General features: G+C 37.6%; 2 protein-coding genes across 5 annotated transcripts in view; both read left to right on the plus strand.

The window, feature by feature from the left end:
• Positions 1–12,996, plus strand: part of LOC107090853 (ena/VASP-like protein) — a 40,877-nt gene extending 27,881 nt beyond the window's left edge. For 2 of the 3 annotated variants that reach the window (XM_015384456.1, XM_015384453.1), the window contains exons 2-13: positions 1,003–1,171; positions 1,642–1,819; positions 7,357–7,423; positions 9,305–9,372; positions 9,463–9,710; positions 9,845–9,942; positions 10,158–10,197; positions 10,318–10,369; positions 10,504–10,561; positions 10,665–10,725; positions 10,861–10,918; positions 12,052–12,996. In XM_015384456.1, the coding sequence (XP_015239942.1) occupies positions 1,003–1,171; positions 1,642–1,819; positions 7,357–7,423; positions 9,305–9,372; positions 9,463–9,710; positions 9,845–9,942; positions 10,158–10,197; positions 10,318–10,369; positions 10,504–10,561; positions 10,665–10,725; positions 10,861–10,918; positions 12,052–12,089 (1,135 nt within the window). In that variant the 3' untranslated portion in view covers positions 12,090–12,996. The remainder of the gene's footprint in view (positions 1–1,002; positions 1,172–1,641; positions 1,820–7,356; positions 7,424–9,304; positions 9,373–9,462; positions 9,711–9,844; positions 9,943–10,157; positions 10,198–10,317; positions 10,370–10,503; positions 10,562–10,664; positions 10,726–10,860; positions 10,919–12,051) is intronic. The other variant, XM_015384454.1, reaches the window with a different exon arrangement.
• A 1,824-nt stretch (positions 12,997–14,820) lies between these two features.
• On the plus strand, positions 14,821–20,896 carry LOC107090870 (transcriptional repressor protein YY1-like). Of its 2 annotated transcripts, none has more exons than XM_015384476.1 (5): positions 14,821–15,528; positions 16,831–16,993; positions 18,966–19,026; positions 19,498–19,656; positions 20,677–20,896. In XM_015384476.1, the coding sequence occupies exons 1-5, from the start codon at positions 14,988–14,990 to the stop codon at positions 20,857–20,859; spliced, it is 1,107 nt and encodes a 368-aa protein (XP_015239962.1). In that variant the 5' UTR covers positions 14,821–14,987; the 3' UTR covers positions 20,860–20,896. The 2 variants fall into 2 exon arrangements, with proteins under 2 accessions (XP_015239962.1, XP_015239963.1); XM_015384477.1 differs by having other exon boundaries at positions 14,822–15,528; positions 16,843–16,993; positions 20,677–20,886.
• The last annotated feature ends 1,191 nt before the right edge of the window (positions 20,897–22,087 follow it).

The raw sequence follows: 22,087 nt of genomic DNA on the forward strand, positions 1-22,087 counted from the left end.
TATTTCTGATTCTGATTCCTGGTTGATGGGACAGGTGTTGTGAATGAAACGGTGTCCAGGTTTTAAAGAGCTCCTGTGTGTCGCTGAATGTGTGCATTGATGACTGAAAGACATCTTCTGCTTTCATTTATCTGTTTACTACAGTGTGTTGAATTCATGTTAATGTGTATTTAAAGACATTTTGATTAGTGCAAAAAAAATGCAGGAGGGAATATTAAAAAAAAGTAATCAACCAAGACTTTCGCGACCCCCATCCAGTACCTACGCGGACCCCCTAGGGGTCCGGACCCCCTGTTGAAGACCTCTGGGCTATAGCAATAATATTTACCTAATAAAATTCATCTGCAGTCCAACAACCAACTGATTTATGAACAGCTATGTGAACTTTTTGCACGCTTTACTTAATTTCCAAGAATTAACAGGAATCACAAAATAAACTGACCCTGTGTCTTATATTTTATAAACATGTTTTTGTTTAAAGACAGTGAGTTTGGTGCAGGTTTGCCTGATGAGGTGAGAGGGAAAACACGGTGAGATTCAAAGATCTGCCTGACGCCCTCAGAAAGACTACTGTAGCTCTCAAAAGAGTTTGAACTCTATAGAGAAGATAGTGTACATTAGAAAAAGAATGTAAGACGCTAAAAGAAGCTCCAAAGAAACAAGATGTCACCTGCACAAGTGGTGTGCAAGAAGGAAACATTTCCCTCTCTAGCATGTTTGTCACCAAGATAGGAAAATAACTTGAAGGTCATAACAGAGGTCATGTTTGAATCAAACACAGCGTTCAAGGAAAATAATGGTTTAGGGATGCTTCACTCTATCATGTATTATTCCAAGTATCAGAGGATGAAACAAGCTGTATATGCTATATTTTAACATTTTTATTATTTTATGTAGAGAAGATATACTAAAATTTAAAGGAAACCACCATTTTTGACAAACCTGAAAGTAAGAATCACTCTGAACCTTTTCTTCCTCTCTGTGTCCCTTCATGCTTCTCAGTGAGCAGAGTATCTGCCAGGCCCGGGCCTCCGTCATGGTCTATGATGACACCAGCAAGAAGTGGGTCCCCATCAAGCCGGGCCAGCAGGGGTTTAGCCGCATCAACATCTACCACAACACTGCCAGTAACACCTTCAGAGTGGTGGGCGTCAAGCTGCAGGACCAGCAGGTGACAAGAAGAGTGACATTTATTAGACTGTAGGAGGCCTGAACACATTTAGGCTGTCCTGGATTCACACTGAGAGGTTTCTCTAACAGGGAAAAGTGTAGATATTTATGTTGTAGATGTGTTAATAGATAAACAGATATAAAAGTGTCTGTGTGTGATGACTAAACTAAAAGAAAACATTAGTCCAGGTTTTTTTGTAGTGGTGGAGATCACTTTTTATTTTCATTCATTAATTTGACTAGTTAGACTGATGATGACTGGTGCTTGAAATAAGAAACTTAATGTTGGGTAAAAATTATTTTAGAGAGAGAAAACAAATAGATTATTTACATACCAATCAAACCCATTTAGTTGTTTTGTTGCAGCACTGATGCTGTTTCATTTTTTGTGGTTAACATTAATCATTATTTGGGTTTCCTGACCTCCCCTGACTCGCTTCGTTCTTTTTTTTTTTTTCTTTTTTTTTGCAGGTGGTCATCAACTATTCAATAGTGAAGGGTCTCAAGTACAACCAAGCCACCCCGACCTTTCACCAATGGAGGGACGCCAGGCAGGTCTACGGCCTCAATTTTGCCAGCAAAGAGGAAGCCACCACCTTCTCCAACGCCATGCTCTTTGCCCTCAACGTACTCAGCGCTCAGGACGGAGGTGGGCTTTACATTCAGATAGGCTCACTACTGATGCTCTGATGTTGCTGTTTTTTAAATTTTCCACAGATTTTATTATATTTTCTTTAGGTAGTATCAGTTTGCACAAAACAAAATAAAGGCCATCATGTTTTTATCACTTATTAGGGACTTACACGTTTATACCATTTGAAATAATTGTATACAGTCCACAAAAAATATTTTTGGAAATACTTACAGCAATTTTATTCTCCTGAATAGGACAGAAATTAAAGCAGAGGTTGTTTCCTAAGGAGGTGCGCCTTAACTCATTTATTATTACTGTGACAAATTTCTCATCATGATAGGAATTTTGATTTATTGTCTAAATAACAAACTTGAATAAATAATTCTTAAAAACTCAGAAAAAATTAGTGATTTGGAGGGGATTGACAACCTCTTAGAATATGATTAATAGTGTCTACTGTGGGATGTTTAGTGATATAAATCACTTTTTTTATGTTACTGGTGTTCTGAGAAAGCCTATTTAAGATTTTTATGTTTGTTTTTTTAAGAAGAGTAGTTGTGATTGTGGGGTTATGGTCATCCTTCGCGTGTATTCCCTAGTCCATTAATTTTGATTAAGTTTCTTAAAGCTTTAGTCTCTTTTATTTCCTGTCAGCTATATTCTAAGACCTTAAGCGTAGATCAATGAAGGTTTTAGTCCATAACTGCTGCCTGCTTCATGACACAGCATCCTCTGCAAATGGACCTTAGATGCTGACCTAAAGAGTTCAGCAGCCTATTCAAGCGTTATAATAGTGGTCAAAGTGCAGCTGAGTTTTGTAACAGTGCCCTCTAACAAACTCTAAATAGTGTTATTAACTTTGACATTAGAGAACTGAGGGACACTACAGCATTGATAACATTGAAAGAAGCTGTGTTTCACTGGGAGCAATCAGGCTTGACGGGAACTGTTACTTGCACTGCTCCTGTTTGTCTTTGCTTTATGAAACATATCTTGTCCCGTTTGAAATACTAGTCCTTCAGCATTGAATACCCATGTGAGATGTGCAATTTGTCCTGCAGTACTCTCTCTGCACGTCGGAGTTAGTCCCAAAGGGAGAAACAGGCAAGTATAAAGTGTGGAGCAGCAGAACAAGACAGAGACAGAATGACTTTCACAGCTTGCCACTCATTTCCCCAGCAGCAGCAGCAGCAGCAGTAGTAGTGTGTGAGTCTCCCACCGTCCCCCTCCAGCCTGTTAATTTGAATGAGTCATTGAGAAGATCTCCCCTGGGTCCTGTGCTGGAGAGCGGACCTTTTCATCTGCTTAATGACACGGGACGGGGGTGCAGAGTGGCTTGAGTGGCAGCAGCCAAACACAAGCTCACCAATAGATGAGAGGATGAATGTATTACACATGTATGCACTATACAGAAAGACCAACATTATTACTTATATTTTAATAGTTTCATGTTTGCAAAAAGATGAAAATCCCACTCACTGACCTGGCATAGGTGATATATTAGGTGAAAGTTATAAGGAAATTGTTTTCTTGCTGTCAAAGCTGATGTGTCTTCTACTCCCTCTATTGGTGAGGGAGGGTTTAAGCATGACCTCTTTGTCCAAAATTAGAGGAAATTCTGCAGTTTATGATGGATTAACTTCTGAAGCTGAGCTACATAAACCCAGACAAACATTATTTTGGTCTTCTTACTAGCTCTGACATCATAATTGTTTTAAGTTGATTAAATACAACAGAAGTGGACATAAAAAACATTGTTTTGTAAAACCTTTTATAAGGTTATCTTCTATAAATGAACAGAAGCTTTTTTCCCTTTCAAGCTAAATAGGATATTAAATAAAAACAGACAAAAAAAAAGGTGGTAAACTTAACTGGTTCAATGTCATTTAGCAGACATTTGTAAAGTAGCATCTATGTTCTAGGATAGTACAGTATGGATTACATAGTATCAAAAATCAATTTTAAATATTCATAAATATATAGTATTTACTACGTAAAATGTACTTTATATAAACTATATTTATTACATATAAATGTTAAACAATTAAAACAAAGTACGTTCCCACATAGCGATGATAAAAATCTTCTGTAATCTTATGTAAGGATTCTTCAAATATCATTAATGTGATATATATCTGATGTTCAAAAATGTATCTATATCTTATCTCAGAAACCTTTATGATTATTTTACAATTTAAAGCATTCAGGATGTTTATTCAACTCATTTTTCCTCTAAAATTGGGAAGTTTTATCAAATAAAATAATGAACTCTTAACATTATAATACAATAGCTTGCTTAGTAGCCCTGATGAGTGAGATTAATCTGAAATAATGCACAGAAGTTGGACGGCTCTCTGCTGCCTACAGACAAACCCGACCTTTTGAAACGTTAACCAGAGATGCTCGCTACTCGGCTGCTGCTGCTGGTGTCAGTTACATGAAGATGACAGGGGATACCGTTGGCCGAGTAGAGGAGGGAGGGAAGAAAGGCAGGTGAGAAGAGGGAGAAGCGTGGGGAGGGGAATGATGGACGGGGACAATGAAGATGACGAAGAGAGTAGGTAGCTTAAGGCAAGAGATGGTCAGAGGAGAGTGCGTTTGTCAGTGTCTCTGTCTCTGCCACGGCCGCTTTCTCTTCTTCAGAATGTCCTGTAGGTAAAAACATGTCTGCTATGTGTTCCTGTCTGGGTTAAACCATGCTTTACTTTTTTATTCAACTTTATCTGCATTTGTGTGTGCTGAAAATCTATGGTTATTGAAAGACAAAGTCTAGAGTAAATAGATCTATCGAGACGCTCACCAAGCATGTCGCTGCCTAGCCTAAACTAATTGTAGAACCATGGTTATTGGTCTTGATATGCAGTAGCAGCTGTGGTACTTAATTATCTACAAGGTAAATACAAACATATTAAAAGTGATGCAGTGCTGTAGAGCACAAACAGCCAAATAAATAAAATGTTAAAACACCTTATTTTTGATTCAACAAAGACTTCTGTTTAGGTAGAGATGTAGAGACAAATTTAAGGCTCTTAAACTGCATCAGACACAAGTGAACTATAGGGACACAGCTGGTTAAATTGGGCAGAAAAGTTCAATTTTGTTTTATTGATCTGCTGTGTGACCAGCTGTATAACTATATGTGCTTTTAAAACTATTACATAGGATTATTTTCTTACAAATACAGAAAGCTGTGTCATCTTATGTGTGAAAGACTTATTTAAATACAAATTATCAGGAAAAACAAGCTTTTTAATAAAGGTATCATTAATCTTCAGTTATGTAAGTGACAATACTGAATTTTAGGTCAGGGTTGATAAAAAACTCAAGACATTCCTATTTATATTCATGCCTTTAGATGGGCTGCTGTACGAAGTTATCAACCTGAAACTTCAACTTTACAACTGCACTCAATCACACATTGTTCAAGTTTTCTTTTTATGTAATTATCCTTTTTCTTAAGCATGTATTTCAAAATGTTTGTCAACAGGATCAGAGTTGCAAGTTGCTCTTCCCACATCGTCAGATACATCATTTTTCATGTATTTTGAAGTGGGAACACACCCCTCCTGGAAAATTGAGGTTTTATGATTCCTACCTTTTCGCTGCTGAAGGCTTTCCAGGAGGGCTGCACCTTTGAGTTTCTGATTATAGATATATTAACTGTCATGGCTAAAGAAAAACATTTTTCCACAAATAATCAAATAACTTTTGTTAGCTCTTGCAGAGCATCAGCAGGCATTCAGAAACAGAAACCACTACGTCATCAGCATACAACCTTATTTTTTTATTTGTTTAAGGGACTGCAACAGAATAAATCCTTCAAATCATTAAAATAATTTACCTGGCAATATAAAATAAAAGAGAAGATAGAATATACTCTCATTCACAAGTGTTTGCATGCTGTCTTAACTTTATTTAAATATGTATCAGACCAAAAAAAGAACTGTTTGGAAACCAATTAACAGTTAATATGGTACACTTAAGGGAATAGTTAAGTATCAGGGAATAATGGGGAAACAGGGCTGAACATTCAACAGAAAACAAAACACATGTCTGATGTCTCTGTTTCCTAATGTCCCTTAAACTAAAACTTTAGATGTAACATTAAGAGGGTCAAGTAAACTTAAAATCAACTTGATTAGAAGAAAAACCTTGTTTTGAAGTTTCTGTCCTTAATAGATGGCAGCACATGAGCAGAAATATAGTAGCAAACCTCTTTGTTTGTAAGGTAAACACTGGAAATACAGATGTCTACAATCAGGTTAAAGCATCTGACACCAGGTTTGACTCATGTCTTTAGTTCAGCCTGTGCTATTTTTGGATCTATGTTATTTGATCAGTGGTTGCCATTAGTACTGTAGCCCCGCCGAAGCAAAGCCACTTCCATCAGAGTGGGAAGCGTTGGAGAGAGTACTGACCCTGAAAACAGCCCGATTGTGGAGCTGTAACTCTATTATGTAAAGCGCACTTTTCATTAGACAAAGCAGGCTGGGGTCTTTAGTTCGGTCCTGTTTCATAGCTTTGTGTTAAAAAAAATCCATGAGATCTCTAAAGGGGAACTGTGAACTTTAAGATCCATTAATCACAATCAGACTTCTTCCTTTAAAGAAGCATTTCCTTATATAGGACAATATTTGCAATGGCTCATTGGAGTGACATTTAATAATGTTGCTAAAGAGGGTTCAGTCAAATCAGAGGCTTTGTTGTAAAAAGATGATGAATCCCTCATTTCATTGTAATCCCTCAGCTGAAGTGGCTTTTGCACCCATCTTATCGTGTCTTGAATTAATCACACATCCTATCTGCTTCTTCATCTGCGGATCTGCGTAATGTGTTAAAGGGATTACATTGCAGGCACCCTGCAGCACAAACTTTAAAAGGAGGAGCAGCAATAAGGAGGAGACTCGTTGATAGTATCTTAGAAACTCTAGTAATTCTTGCCGCCTGTGAAGGTATTCATACCGACTTTTGTCATGTCACACTCCCAAACTTCCGTGAGTTTAATCGGGATTAAACACTTTACTTTTTTTATAGTTAGTATTATGCCTGGTATGATGGTTATGTCTTTGCAGTTTGCATGTGTTCTCACAATCATGCACTGCTTTACTTAGATTTCACAATTATATCCACCATCTAAAATCTCAGTAGAAGAAGCAAAGGTTTGTTGTTGTGATGTAGAAATCCTGACAGGGGTAGTGAATATCTTGCAAAATTGTCTCATGCTGCTGCAGAAACTAGAGAAATAATCCGTTATGAATGATATGCAAAAGCGCACATTTCTGTGGTGTTTAACTTGGCTTCAAAAGAACAAGATGACTCAATCTACTTTCATTTTAGCTGTGCATTAATAATTATTCTGTTTTTATCAAACAGTACCCCACAAGAAGGGGATAAAATTGTTAATTCCTAATTCATTCTCTGTCACTGGGTGGTTAATTGTCTTAACTGGCACTAATTATAATGAACATTAATGCGCTGGTAATGGATTATTAAGTACAGCTTTGCCTTATCTGTGCTTCTCTTTTTGCCTTTGCTTTTGTGAATTGCTGCAGGTCCAGCTCTCCAGCGTCAGGTTCAGAACGGCCCCACGTCAGATGAGATCGAAGCTCAAAGAGCAAGGTGAGACATGGTTACTTAGAACACAACAGGAACTTGGTAAAGAAGTGATTATGTCTGCAGCTTCTTTTTTAAAACATGTTTCAGTTAAAAACAATTAACCAGGCTAGTGAAAAATAGCTACTATGCACAAGTAGAAGAAAAAGGCAAATGGAAAAAGTTTGAAAACCAATAATCGATAAAAAGAAGCAATGATCTAACAGTTCTGCATGGTTGTTATGCTTAAATGCAGGAATTTGGAATCTGATTAAATTAGTTTTTACTCATTTAGAGCGCTTGGAATGTGTTCCATCCCATTTACTAATTTGGTGAAGTAATTTTTTAAAGTATATCAGACATCAGCAATCATTTAGACCCTTCATTCTTGATGTAATGTGATGATCATCCGTCTCTGGAGGTTTTTTGATTTTTTTCAGTTATTTATGGAGAAGCTTTCAGATTAAGACTAAACTGAAACAGTGATGCCAAACCAAGACACTAACACTGGATTTTAAAAGTGTTTCAGCTTTACCTGATTGATAGTTCTTTATCACTCTGACCGCTTATTTCATTTGTTCTCTAACTAGACATAAATAAACAGCACCAACATTCACTTTGCCTTGCATTCATGTAATATTTAGCTACTCTCTCCTTATAAGAGGAAAACACAGAAAAAACAGAAAGACAGAGAAGACTGAGCTGCTGCAAAGAAAGCAAAGATTCACAGCTATATTTAGAACTCTGCAGCAATGAGGTGGCATTTAGGGCTGACATCTGAAATATTTACAGCTCAAAGATGAACGGACGGACTAAGTCTTTGTTTCCGTTTTGAACCTACTTCTGCTTTGCTAATTGGCTGATTCAAACGCCAGGGCTTAGAGGAACACATACTGTAGAAAGAGAGTTATAGCTCAGCCACATCCAATATCTGCTGAACCATTCCCAGGATTAGGGCTGTGATTGTGGCAGGAGATGTGTGCGCATACACCACGTGTTTCAGATCTCTGCTGCTGCAGCTCTGTTGTCTCAGTCCTTCTCCTGTCCAACTAACAGCTGGATAACTCTGCTTTCTCCCCACGAGCTGTCTCCTTCCCTTCTCTCCTGGGGTGTGACATTCATATGCTTTGTGCTTTACAAAAGGGCGAATACAGGAAAAAGACTTCAATAGAGGGAGAAAATAAATGCATTTTCATGAGAAAGCACTTTGAAATAAGGGGAGTGTTGCAGGTTAGGTTTTCTCTGTGATTAAAAGGGAATTAAATGATTGATTTATGATATTAAAATACATTATTATTAAAGAACCAACATGAGTATGCTGCAGAATTATACTGAATGTGCCTGAATTTTATTTAAATACCCAATCTGACCAAGAATGGTGCATTACACTCCCCAAAAAAAACATCTAATTGCTTATTTTTATGAGTTGCATTTCAGCTTCAGGGAAAGTTCCTGATAATTCAAAACGTAGTTTGGTTTTCTCACGGAGAAATGAGCAGTTCTTCGACATAATGTATGACTCAACTGCACACTCAACAAAAAGAATCTCGCCAGTGAAACATGGTGGTGGAAGCATCATGCTTTGGGATGCCTGCTTTGCAGAGGCTAGGACTGTGATCTGAGTTGAAAACTAATGGAGTTAATTATTATAGTAAAAAAGCTTTAAATGTAGCCAATTATTGAGACGACAGGATGATGAGTTATTTGGATGCTTCTGTAAGTTTGTAAGTGCTGAGCAGAAAAGAAACTGCATTTCTAACAGTCCTCTGCTTTTTAGAAGCTTCTCTTTATGTGTGAAATGGTTTTCTCAGCTACTTCAGTTGTTAATCAAACATTTAATGATTAGATTGTTCTGATGCTGAGTGAGCAGCTGTTTTTGTTTCTTTCTTCTTTTTATTTTGCCTTCAGGCAAATGATGGAACAGCAGCAGCAGATGCAGGCGCAGATGGAGCGGGAACGACGGTCCTCTAACTCAGGTAGACACACACAAACATCCCAAGATTAAGCCGTCGTTAACAGCATCCTGAGGCAAATAAAAAGTTTCCTTTCTGTTTAATTGTTTCCAGGTTCTCCTTTCCAAGGCCACCCTGCTGTGCTCTCCGTAGCCCCACCTGTAGTACCTCCACCTGTAAACATGGGCGGCCCTCCCCCTCCTCCACCGCCACCGGGCCCCCCGCCGCCATCAGCAGCGGCCCCTCAGCCTCCTCTACCTCCACCGCTGCCTATAGGAGGCGGTAACCAGGGAGACGAGGCCCCTGCACCGACAGGTCTCGCTGCAATGATCGCTGGAGCCAAACTACGCCGTGTCCAAAGAGTAAGAACTCAGCTTGCATTCAAATCTTCAAAGGATTTTATACCAGAGTTATATCTTCTTATCTCAACTAGTAGCTTTCTAAGGTGTTTTTGAAAGTAACAAACAGTTGTTTACCTGTTCTTTCTCCATGTCAGTCTGAGGACAGCTCTTCAGGTAGCAAAAATGAAGCCAACCGAACAAGTGGTGGTAGTGGAGGACTAATGGAGGAGATGAACGCCCTCCTGGCACGAAGGTCAGAGCAATCAACTCAAAAGCTCCACAAGACTATGTTCTATTCAAACAGTTGCGCAAAAACAGCCTGAACAGTCCCCCCCCCCCCCCCCACCGTTTCTGTGTTTTTTCTTTCCTTTTGTTCAAAATTATTTTTTTTAGTAAACAAAAACTATAGTCATTTATTTATTTATGTAAAACATGTCATTCTTAATTAAGGCTTCTTCTTTCCCCCAGAAGGAAAGCGGCTTCAGAGAAGCCTGACGACAGCCAAAATGTAAGTGGATTGGAAAACCTAATGGAATAAAATTGTTTCAAACTATCAAAGCATTATACTTGAAGTAATGACATTGATACAGCCATCGCTTTTTTTTCCCCCACGTCTGTATTAATTTAGGATGATGCAAACTCTCCTTCGCCCAATACTCGGGGTGCGCAGAATTCCACAGGTAGGAGAGCAAAGACCAGGAAAGCACAAACTACACAGTAACATATCATGTGACCCATGGGAGAAAGTAGTCTATCTGTGATTTCCAATGAATTCCTACCAGTTATTTGATCCAGTTTTGCTTTTGTCAAACAGATGGTGCGAAGAAGCCCTGGGACCGAGCTAACTCTGCAGACAGGTCAATGGTTTCGAGGTGAGAGCTGGAAGCTTTGCACTTTATTTCACTAGAGCTTTAAGGAGAGCAGCAGTCAGTTAGACAGATGCTTTTCTAAAAATATCCCCTTTTTATCATGCAGGTTACGAACAGCAGGAAGTGTCAGTGACTCCGACTCGTTAGATCTTGATAGGATGAAGCAGGTGAGGTGAAGAACACTGCTCAGTCATCTCGGCATGCAGAAAACACTCATACTATATGTACACATCTGTTTTGTGTAAAACAGTATGTCCAATGTAGGAAAAGAGAAGGCTGATTTTTCTGCTATCGCTCTACAGGAAATCTTGGATGAAGTTTTTCGTGAACTGCATAAAGTGAAAGATGAGATCATTGATGGTATGTTTTCTTTTCCCTTCATAACTGTAAACAGGAATGTCTTTATCCGTCCATGGAATATGCCTTTGCAGGTTATGTGCAGTTGTAACCACTAGGTAGCACTAGATTGTAAGAAAAATAAATATGAAAAGTGCAATAACCTGATCCGAATGTTTGCCATCTAAACAAATGTTTTCTAACCATTTTATTTTCTGCTAATCTGTGGATGTTGTAGGTAAAATACAGTAAAAATAAATCAGCTTTGAAAGGAGAGAAACACGTTTCTCATCACCTTTAGACACCTGTTTTGTGGAATCTTATTTTATAATATTAAATACTATAACATTTTTGAGCAATGTTTAATTAAAGCAAAACTTAATGTTTAATTATTGTTGCTCTGATTCCAAAGGTGCATAGTTTTAGCTGGGAAACTTGCTTTTTTCTGGCTCATCCAGTGGTTTAGGTCATTGTTACGTTCTCTTCTTTACTTTTTTCTTTAAGATAACATTTTTTTTTTTTATTCTTATTTGTTATCCAGGGAAAATGTAAGTATGTTTTTTACTTCCTGATCAACTTAAAATAGTGTTCTTTAGTTTCATGTATTTAAATAATAAGAATGGGTGATTTAAGTAAAAAGAAAACAAACCAAAATATCACATCTTAACTACCCTCTTAGTTAACACCCTTAAACAAATGAAAGTCATTTTTTTATTTCCTAAAATCTTTTAGGTTATCCCTCACCATTAAAAAAAAATTTACTGTCAAGATGTTTTAAACACATCTTTACCAGTAGGTTCCATTTACAGTGGTATTATTCCCTGTACAAAGAAAGAAAAAAAGAAACATCTCATAAGCTGTATCTGTCGTCTAATTCATGCAATACAATTAAAATGGATGAAAATATAAAATACCTGCAAGAAATTGTTCTTTAAATAGCTTTCGGATAAATTCAGTTTATCCTGGGATCTGAAGCTAAGGCTTCATCTAAACAGGGAAGACCCTGAAGCAGAGTGCTGTTAACTCATCTCCATTCATATTGCAACATATATATATATATATATATATATAAACATGTTGCAATATGAATGTATTGAAACCTACCGTCCTGCATTTTAACCCTAACTTAAGATTTCACATCTTTTCTCTCCTCACAGCCCTTAGAAATGAACTCAGTCGAGTTAGCACGACATAATCTTTAAGACCCGGACGGCTTTTTTTTCCAAAACCAATGCCCCTTTAGCCGCTGCTGAGGCCCTGAAGACAAGGAGGAGGAAAAGTCAGGAACCGAGGCCCAAACTGTGACATCTACTCATCGTTTTTCAGCTGTGGTGTTGAAGCAACGCGGCACCCGTTACTGTAACACCTCCGACGTGTCTGTGTAACATTTGGTTTGTTTGTTTGGACAAAAAGACCTGAACGGGCCACTTTCTCGCACTGATTACTCTGTTTTATTAACAATTTTCGTCTGTTTGTCCGCCCACCTCTTCCCTCTGCCTTTGACCCCAAAGGAAATTCACGAAATCTAAACTTATTTTTATTTCTTTTTTTTCTTGGAGTTTATTTGAATATGTTTTGTTAATATAATTTTGTATTATTACTATCATATAATAACTGGCAGAAATGAGGTGCTTTTAAACACCTGCAACAATGGAGAATTTTTGATGGTAATATACATGATAGTAATGATAATGTTTTATTGAGCGTCAGTGTAAAGCATTTTTTATTTCATATGGTGTTTATTTAGTTTTGTTTGAGAAATGTTTACTAGCAGTTCCCATTTTCTGCTTTCATTCCCGGAATTTAAACATGTTGTTTATCCTTTTCGCCAATAGAAATACATTTGGAACCACAGCAGAAGCTGAAAAAAAGAATAGAAAAATAGGCTTCAACATGAAACCTATAAACTTCTTTTATAATGCAATCTTCTAAGGTAAAAATGAAAGAAAAAAAAAAAAGAAAAACAAAACACCAGATTTAAACACCAGAGTATTTGTGATCACGTTGTTAATAAAAAATGTTTATTGGCTGCAAGGATATGGTGCAGTGTTGTTCATTTTCTTGTCTCCCCTTCTAACAAAGTGCTTCCTGGTTTGACAGGGGTGGGGGGAAGAAACACAATGAGTTTCAAATGAATTAAAATAAAACTGTGAACAATGTCTTGGATAAATATAGGTGTCTCGTTTCGTTTTTTTTTTTTTTTTTTGTCCATCTTACAGAACAAGAAAGCAAAATTACAAAAGTGCAACCAGAGGCGTATCCAGAAAATTTTAATGATGGTGGTCAGTCAAAAACCAATGTACACTGAGGGGTGGCCGAAAACAGATCTTCTCTGGATCAGTCAGGTGTCTGGGCTGTCACTCAGAAACACAGAGTTTAAGCTCCCTCCAAAGACACACTTTATCATACAAATGAATAGTAACAAATTCATACACTGTGATTTCTGGATTTGATTAAATGTAAATGCATATAAGCATTAAACAGTTTGATACCTCACTTTTTTGCCTCATAAGATGCTACATCTCACAACTGTAAAATTTCTAATTGGGAAACTTGTGAAAGTATCAACACAGTTACCATAGTTGGAAGTTTTAATAAAACTAGGCTGACTTAATGGAACAAGAAAACTAAAAATGGTACCTCATAAAACTTATATGTCAGTCACAACATACAGCAGAAAAGATAAAGCAATAGAAGGAGAGTCAAATTTACGCCTCAGACTGGGACATTTTCTCTTCTTTACATGCAGTGCAGAATGGAGGGCCAAAAGTAACATCGTAGTATACAAGAAATAAATAACAGGTATATCAATTTAAACTATTGTGTCTTTTATTCTAGTTCCATATCGACATTGTTAAGCAAAACATTTGTTGAAATTTATTTTTAAAGGATGAGTAGTTCATTTCAACATTTATTTAATAATTTTATGAAGTAAATATGGTTGCTGTGTACTTAACTGTCTCAAGGCTAAAGTTAAAGGTTCTAAAATCTGATTGGTTAAAGTTTTAGTCCCACTCACTGACTTTAAGGAGTTACGTTTGAGCTTTTTCACAAAATGAAAAACATTTTAAATAACTCTCTTTTTAATTTATTTCATTCAATTACTTATTTATATGTTTATGCTTTCTCTATTTCATTATTTAATCATACATTCAATTAACCAAAAAAATTAAAATTTTTTCTAATTTCTTTTTTTTGTGACACTTTAGATCCTGAAAGATAAAGGTTGGGTGTGGGGGGGGAACTATGAGGTGAATGGTCAGACGTTAACTTGTCCTACAGATAAACAAGTCTGGTGTTAAAGTTTGTTTGATGAGCGACAGTGATCGTTTAAATTATAGCAATGTGCATTGCAGCACCCAACACAGAAAAAAAAACTTTAAAAAATAGAGTAAATCCCATTATTTAAATCCTTTCTTATTTTTATTTTATGAATAATGAATACATCAATATAATAGTGTCTGATTTGTAAAGATGTTTACATATATTATGTTTTTAATTATTTATGTTTTTCAATTTCTTAGCACCTATAGTGTTCTGTATTCCTTGCAAGGAAAGCATGAAAAATGTATGCAAATTAGTTCTGAATGCACAGTTCGTTTCAATATGTCTATGCTTTGTGAATAAAACACATGATTTTTATTGGTATTCCAAAGAATAAACTGGTAATATTTAAACAAATTTAAATTAAAAATAATTCCAGACATAGTGGGCATTCTGAAAAGTTAAACATATAAAAAGTTAATGGGATACACATTTAATGATAAGTTAGGCAATTGTAATAAAAGACATTTTATAAAGTTTAGGAAGCTATGGAAAAAGTTAAAATATTAAATCCAGAGGATTTGGAATCTCCCATACCAAAGCAAAACCGTTCTCGTTTGGACAACGAAATCTCGCGATGATTGCTATGACAGAGCATAGTGGCGACGAGAACTGGCTTGTAACGGAGTGGAGAGTTGTTATCGAAGAACAGGGGGAAGAGACGGAGGCAGCCGCGGACCGAGGGGGTGTGTGAGCGAGTGTTTATGAGGTCCAAACACAAGGAGCACAAAAAGGCGTGAATGAGACAGTCAAACTGGCGGATTTCAACATGGCATCCGGAGATACTCTGTACATTGAGACAGACGGCTCGGAGATGCCGGCCGAGATCGTGGAGCTGCACGAAATAGAAGTAGAAACGATACCGGTGGAGACTATCGAGACCACGGTGGTCGGCGGGGATGACGACGATGACGACGGGCAGCCCATGATCGCGCTGCAACCGCTGGTCACAGACGACCCCAGCTCGATCCACCACCATTCGGAGGTTATCCTGGTCCAGACCCGAGAGGAGGTGGTCGGCGGCGACGATTCGGACCTGCACACGGACGGCGGGGGCGGATTCGAGGATCAGATCCTCATCCCGGTACCGGCTCCGGGGGTCGAGGATGAATACATCGAGCAGACTTTAGTGACTGTGGCTGGGAAGAGCTCAGTGGGTCGGGTGAAGCGAGGAGGAGGCACTGGTGGAAAGAAAGCAGGCAAAAAGAGCTATTTAAGTGGCGCCGAGGCTGGGGGGAGAAAATGGGAACAGAAGCAGGTGCAAATAAAGACTCTAGAGGGAGAATTTTCTGTTACAATGTGGGCATCGGGTGAGTAACTTTAGCCTAACTGTGTGTGTAAGCTCCATTGCAATGAGGCCTCGTTACCAGGGCGTTGTCCTGCTGCACCAGACTATTTCCTGGAGTGTTCACTCGCGTCGTTGTGAAAAGCAGCGTTTAATCTGGTTTTTCGATGAAAAACCAACCTATAGCATATGGAAATGTTTTTGTTTTGAAGGGAGGCCATGTTTTAAGTGTTGCTGGGCGCCGCCATATTCCCCGAGACTCGTAAGTATGGCGGCGGCCCCGAAAAGATGGCGATAGACGCGGCCGGGCAGAGATGGCGGCCGTGCTGCTGGACTGGAGAGAGCTGGCTCCGACAGGACTGCAGGCCTCAAAGCTTTGGCGCACTTTATCAGCACTTATAGCCGCTGGGCCCTCGGGGGCGACTATTAGCAGGGATTTAGGCTTTATAACGATGATTTTCTTGTAATTAAGTGCTATGCATTCGGTATATTATATTAGCCGTTAGCCCTGCGTGGTTACTATTGCTGACAGTTCTTTAAAAGCAACGTTTTGCTAAGCTACACGGCTATCAGTTAATAATTAGTCACCTTTTATAAAAGCAGCTTTAAGAAAACACTCTAGAGCTTCAATTTAATACATTCATTAATTATTTCAAAAAAGTTCCCTAGCCTAGTTATCTTCTTAATGCGCTACTCTATTTTTAGTGCTCTCTGCTGGATGCTGAAGAGTACTATTAACAAATTTTTCCCACTTAATGGTGTGTTTAAGATTTAAAAGGTAATTTACTTCGCTGAAATTGTGAGTTTTTATTTTAGTAAATTTATTTTCACAGATTCAAACACCTATAAAGTATTTTTAGGGGCAATATTTAAATGAGTATTTTAAAATTACAGTGCTTTTGCATTTATTTTTGTTGTCAATCTGTTTATTCATATCGTTAATCAAATCACTAATGAAAAATTACAATCTTAATCTCATTTAACTTTCATTTAATCTGTTTTGTATTGTTTAAAAAAAAAACATTCATTTAAATACCATGATGAAATTCAGTCGTAGTTCAGTCATGATTTAAAAATAACTTACAAGTAAGCATTTGCACAAGATTATACAAATTGTTGCTTAAAATAAAACAGCTATTTAGTGATTACTCCAGCTGGGTGGAAATGGTAAATGTATTCATGTTATTCAGTAATTATGCTGAGCTGAAGTGCTTGTTAACATAATCAGGTGGCCTGGATGCTGCAGCAGATGTTTTCTAACTCCCGGGGCTCGTAGGCAGGGTCCCACCAATATGTTATCGGTTCAGTCTCTGTAATGTCTTCCTAGATGACAATAAAGACATTGACCATGAGTCAGTGGTGGAGGAGCAGATCGTCGGGGAGAACTCTCCTCCGGATTACTCCGAGTACATGACGGGGAAGAAGCTGCCCCCTGGTGGCATCCCGGGGATCGACCTCTCAGACCCCAAACAGCTGGCTGAATTTGCCAGGTGAGTGTTTCTGCTTCAGCGCCTCCCAGCGGCAAACAGGCGTGTTTACACTGTCAACACAGACCCACTGAGGGCTTTCTGGTGCTTTTTGAAAGGTCAAAATATGCATTTTTACCATGGTGACGTTTGGATTGTTTCCTACTTTCCTTAACATGTTATGTTTTTTATGAAGGATGAACAAACTCTGTTTAGTGAAATCAATAATGCCCTGTGTGGTATGCAAAATATTATTTTTAGTTATTATATATATATATATATATGTATATATACTAAAAACGATATTTTGCACTTTACACAGAATTAGGCAAAATGATATTTTTCGTCTGTTGTCCCTGGACAGATCTTAAAATTGTCTACCTAATTTGACTTCACCATGTATTATCAACCCTTATTTATTATTTAAGTATAGATACTAGCTTATTGGTGTTCCTGAACATACAATTTTTTTTTTTAGATCTGAAATGCAGATGTTACAGGGTTTAAATTAAATGTCTTGTGAAGTTGTTAGTTGTTGTTTTTTGTTGTTAGAGAATAGCATAGAAAGCATAAAAAGTTGGCGATTTTATTGTAATAAGCTCTGTCTTCTTGTAATTATATCCAGAAACCTTAGCTTTAGTGGTCCTGGAAGGTTCTAGAAGTATCCCGTTTATTTGTCAGTAGATTTTAACTTGTGTACCATTTTCAACCTTCCTCCAGGCATGAGTTGTAGGTTACAGAGCTCTAGCATTTACCCTGCTCCCCAGTTTGTTGGACCAGTTCCTCCAGGATCACAGCACAGTCTGGATATGCATTGATGGTTTTTATTATTGTCCATTAATATGGTAGAGGGTTAAAATGTTAAATATTTCACGCTAATTTTTACCTTGATAACATTTTTGTTTAAATTTTGTTTGTCCTACCTTGATCAGAATAAGGTTTTCAAGTTAATACGACATTAAAGCTCAATGGACCCCTGGTTCATATTCAAATGAAAGTGACATTTCTCAGTCTCCTAGAAAATAGTAAATTTGGACCTGATTTAACTGAAAAATAACAATTTAAAACTACTTTAAAATAGTTGTTAAATATCCAACTTAATTTAGTGTAATGTAACTCAGTGCACATTTGAAAAGCCCACGTCTTGCAACTTCAACTCTCCCAGAGACTGCAGGAGAGCAGAAATATGAGGCTACGAAACTATAGGATTTCTCACAGCAAAACGCTTAAACATGTCAGAACATACCAGCATTATACAGTGTAATTACTTTACAAGATAAAATCAAGAAGGAATTGAAAAGGGAAAGGAAAGGCTCAGCTAAATTTTTGTTTTTGCAAAAAAGAGGCAGCTAAAGGCAAACTATAAGTAACTCGTCAAATATGGATAAAACGGCACGTTTATTGTAAAACGAGCTGAGGCAGCAGCAGCCTAACAAACAATAGAAAGTTTGGTCTGTCTAAATACAGGCTGCTGACTGAGGTTTAGATCTATGAACTCATAAATGTACAGAATTTGCTGGAATGCTTTTCCTTTAGATCTTTCCTGAATTGCTCCCATTAGCTACCGGCATCATCTTTGGTTCCTCAGCTGAAACAGTGACGCTTGCGGTTGACTTTGAAGTGGAGATGCAGCAAACAAGCTCTCCCGACCAATCACGGCTTCTGATTTTCCTACCTTCTGATTCTGATTTTGAACGACTCTGAGGATTTATTTTCTGACATGAAGGAGATTTTTTTTAAAAGGACTGTGGGTTCTTTAATTGAGGGAGTAGTTTTGAAATCAGCATAAGGAATGGAAATTATCTTTTATACATTAAAGGGTCTATTTTTGTCCTTGGTCTGACTTTGTTTGTGGTGCTGAACAGATGGAGCTGATTTAGAGAAAAAAGGGACAGTTTTTAATTTTGCCAATAGATTTCTTAAACAGAATGCCTTTTGTTTATTTTTGAATGCCTCTAATCATGTATGTCCCTTCCCCCCCCCTTCCGCCCATTAGAATGAAGCCCAGAAAGGTTAAAGAAGATGATGCTCCTCGGACGATAGCCTGTCCTCATAAAGTGAGTCTAAAGTTCCTGCATCTCACCGAAACTCTTATCAAAACAAAATTTGCTGTTTGCACAAGTTTAATGCTTCCGTTTGTTGTTTTGTCTCTCCTGTTTTATTTTTTAATAAAGGTTTTTCAAAAGCATTGATAGCACTTGAGTGCTCTGATGCACAATTTCAATCAGCTTTTATGTGGAGCCGTTAATGTAAATGGTTTTCTTTGCTCTGCGAGCAGCCTGCTCTTTTAGTTTGGCTGTTAACAGAGCATCACCACTTCAGTGTGGTATAGATCTGTTGTTCTACGCTTTTCAGAGCCTCTTTCCAAAAGCTCTACAAAACGCTGAGAGCACTTGTCGCTGACATTTGTATGAAAGGGAAACATAACCCCCTGACGCATCAATAGAATATCGACATCCTCTCTGCAGCGAACCTCCCATTATTTGTTTGTCAACTCTGCGCCGTGCTTCATTTGATTTCCCCCCCAGGGCTGCACAAAGATGTTCAGGGATAACTCGGCAATGAGGAAGCATCTGCATACCCACGGACCTCGTGTTCATGTCTGCGCAGAGTGCGGCAAGGCTTTCGTCGAGAGCTCCAAGCTCAAACGCCACCAGCTCGTTCACACGGGGGAGAAACCCTTCCAGGTCGGCATTAGGGCTTGTTTATTGCCTTACCTTGCTCTCCTTCTTCATGCTTTTATCTACAGTCTCACATTGGATTTGCATGATGACTCTTAGAAGTTTTTCCCTGTTTTATAACAAATCATTATTCATGATTTCTTTTTCCTTTTTTGTTTTGTTTCCTTATATCAACAAAGACTTTTTAAGTGATCAAACTGCCAATTAAATATTTAAAAACCTAAAAAGGTTTGGTAGGAACTGTGACTTTAAGCATTTTCTCCAATGTCTGTTCTACAGCATAGGAATATCGGTATCTATAAAAAAAAATGCACAAAACTAATTTGTTGCTGTTTAGTGCTCTAATCACATTACTTAATGTTGAAATGGCCCATGCATTCATTTTGTTCTTTTCAGCCTTTGCAGTGAGGATTATAATCAATCATATGATGTTCAATACTTGCTTTCTTTTACAAACATTTCATTAAACAGACTAAAATTAAATAAACTAATAATTCAATATCACCCATCTATAGTTCTATCTGCAAACTGCATCTTTATACTTGATTTTGTTCAGTCACTATAAGCAGAATAGAGCAGTTAAAGCACTTTGCAGGCAATTGTATGGATATAAACTTAATTGAATTTATTGATCTCACAGTGCAGAAAAAAAAAAAAAAAAAAATATATATATATATATATATATTACAGCTGAAGTCTCTTAACAGGATTATTGCAGTGGGTTTTTGATCAGGGTATTAAATGGGTATTTATATTTATATAGTTATTGCACTGGATATTAAATATGAAGCAGGTTATTAGAAAGGGTATTAAATAGTCATTGAACATTGTTTTATTTTATTTTTTTTTTAAGCATATTCACATTGATTTAAACCATTCCACTATGATTGCTGCTGGTTGTTTCTATCCCTAATTTAGCTATTCCTGACAATGATACCTTAAAGATTGCATTTGTCTTTGAAAACAAAACAAGGACTCTGTTTTTTCTTGAGGTTAATAAGAGGTTTTTTATTTTTTTTCTTCCAGTGTACCTTTGAAGGCTGCGGGAAAAGGTTTTCTCTAGACTTCAACCTGCGCACACATGTGAGGATCCACACCGGGGACCGACCCTACGTGTGCCCCTTCGACGGCTGCAATAAGAAATTTGCCCAGTCGACCAACCTCAAGTCTCACATTCTCACACACGCAAAAGCCAAAAACAACCAGTGAGAGCCCCTTCGTCAGCGTCCAGTTGCCCAGGCGGGGGGAAAAAACAACCTTTAGAAGATGTGATGACAACCCTTGAGACTTTAATGATTTATAAAACAAACAAAAAGAAAAAAACATGGAAAAAGTCTGACAGTTTAAAAGACATAAAACACTGAAACTTTGTTTGTTGTTTCCTCCTCACCTAAAGCCCTTTTTTCCCTGCTGGCATGTTGGAAGAGGAACCTGGTGCAGACCCTACCCCCTACCTGCACCACTTCATTGCTCTATTGGCACTTTGTTACCAGAAGATGGAACCCAAGGGCAAAAATCAGAGATTTATTTTTACCTGAGAAGTCAGAGAAACTGCGGTATATATTAGTACTTTTATTTTGTTGTTTTAATTTCCCTCCAAGTGTGCATATTGTACACTGTTCTCAGGCTGTGTTAAGTCAAACAGTTTTTCCTCTTTTATTTTCCTACATTTTAAGACCCCACCTATGACCTAAAAAAGGCCGCAGCCTTGTTCCACCTGATACACACCTAGGAGGAGTTTAAAACCCAACTGTATGTTTGCATTTCCACACCGTCTTTGGTTGTACTTTTCTCTAACCACAAAATAACCTTGTATACTTGTATTGTATGGCTGTATTAAGATTAAGTAGACATAGGTAGAGGTGTGATTTAAAGTGTTAACCAATTAAACTTTTAGTCAACGAGTTTCTTTATATTTTATATAAACTGTCTTAACACAGATGAATGAGTAATATAATCATACTCGGCGGCGGTCACAGTTAAAGGGGTCTGACGTGTAGGTGGAAAAGACTGCGAGAGCATCACTTCTTTGTTAGAATGTAATGTACAGATGTCAACCATTATCTTCCTTTTGTTGGTATTTACATCCATGTATTTCAACAGCCCACAATAAAATGGGTCATTCCAACTCTGTCAAACTACTCTGTTTTTCTCTGGTTTTATTTCTGGGAAGGTCTCTGTAGGAAGATTATGTTGGTTACCAACTATGATTACATTGTGTGCAAAAATATATCACATATTTAGTTCTTGATTAATGTTTATATATATATTGGAGGGGGACTCAAATGCACATTTACACTAAAGGATCAGCTTTCCTTTCTTGTATCAGCAAACAATTGGTGTTATTTTGATTGAGGAACAAGTAAATTGGGTCTTTAGCGGATGCTATCTTTCATCACTCGGTTTAATTTACATGTTTTTAGTCTGCATGCTATAA

The sequence above is a fragment of the Cyprinodon variegatus genome, unplaced genomic scaffold (assembly GCF_000732505.1).
Source record: "Cyprinodon variegatus isolate N-32 unplaced genomic scaffold, C_variegatus-1.0 Scaffold313, whole genome shotgun sequence".
NCBI classification, from domain to species: domain Eukaryota; kingdom Metazoa; phylum Chordata; class Actinopteri; order Cyprinodontiformes; family Cyprinodontidae; genus Cyprinodon; species Cyprinodon variegatus.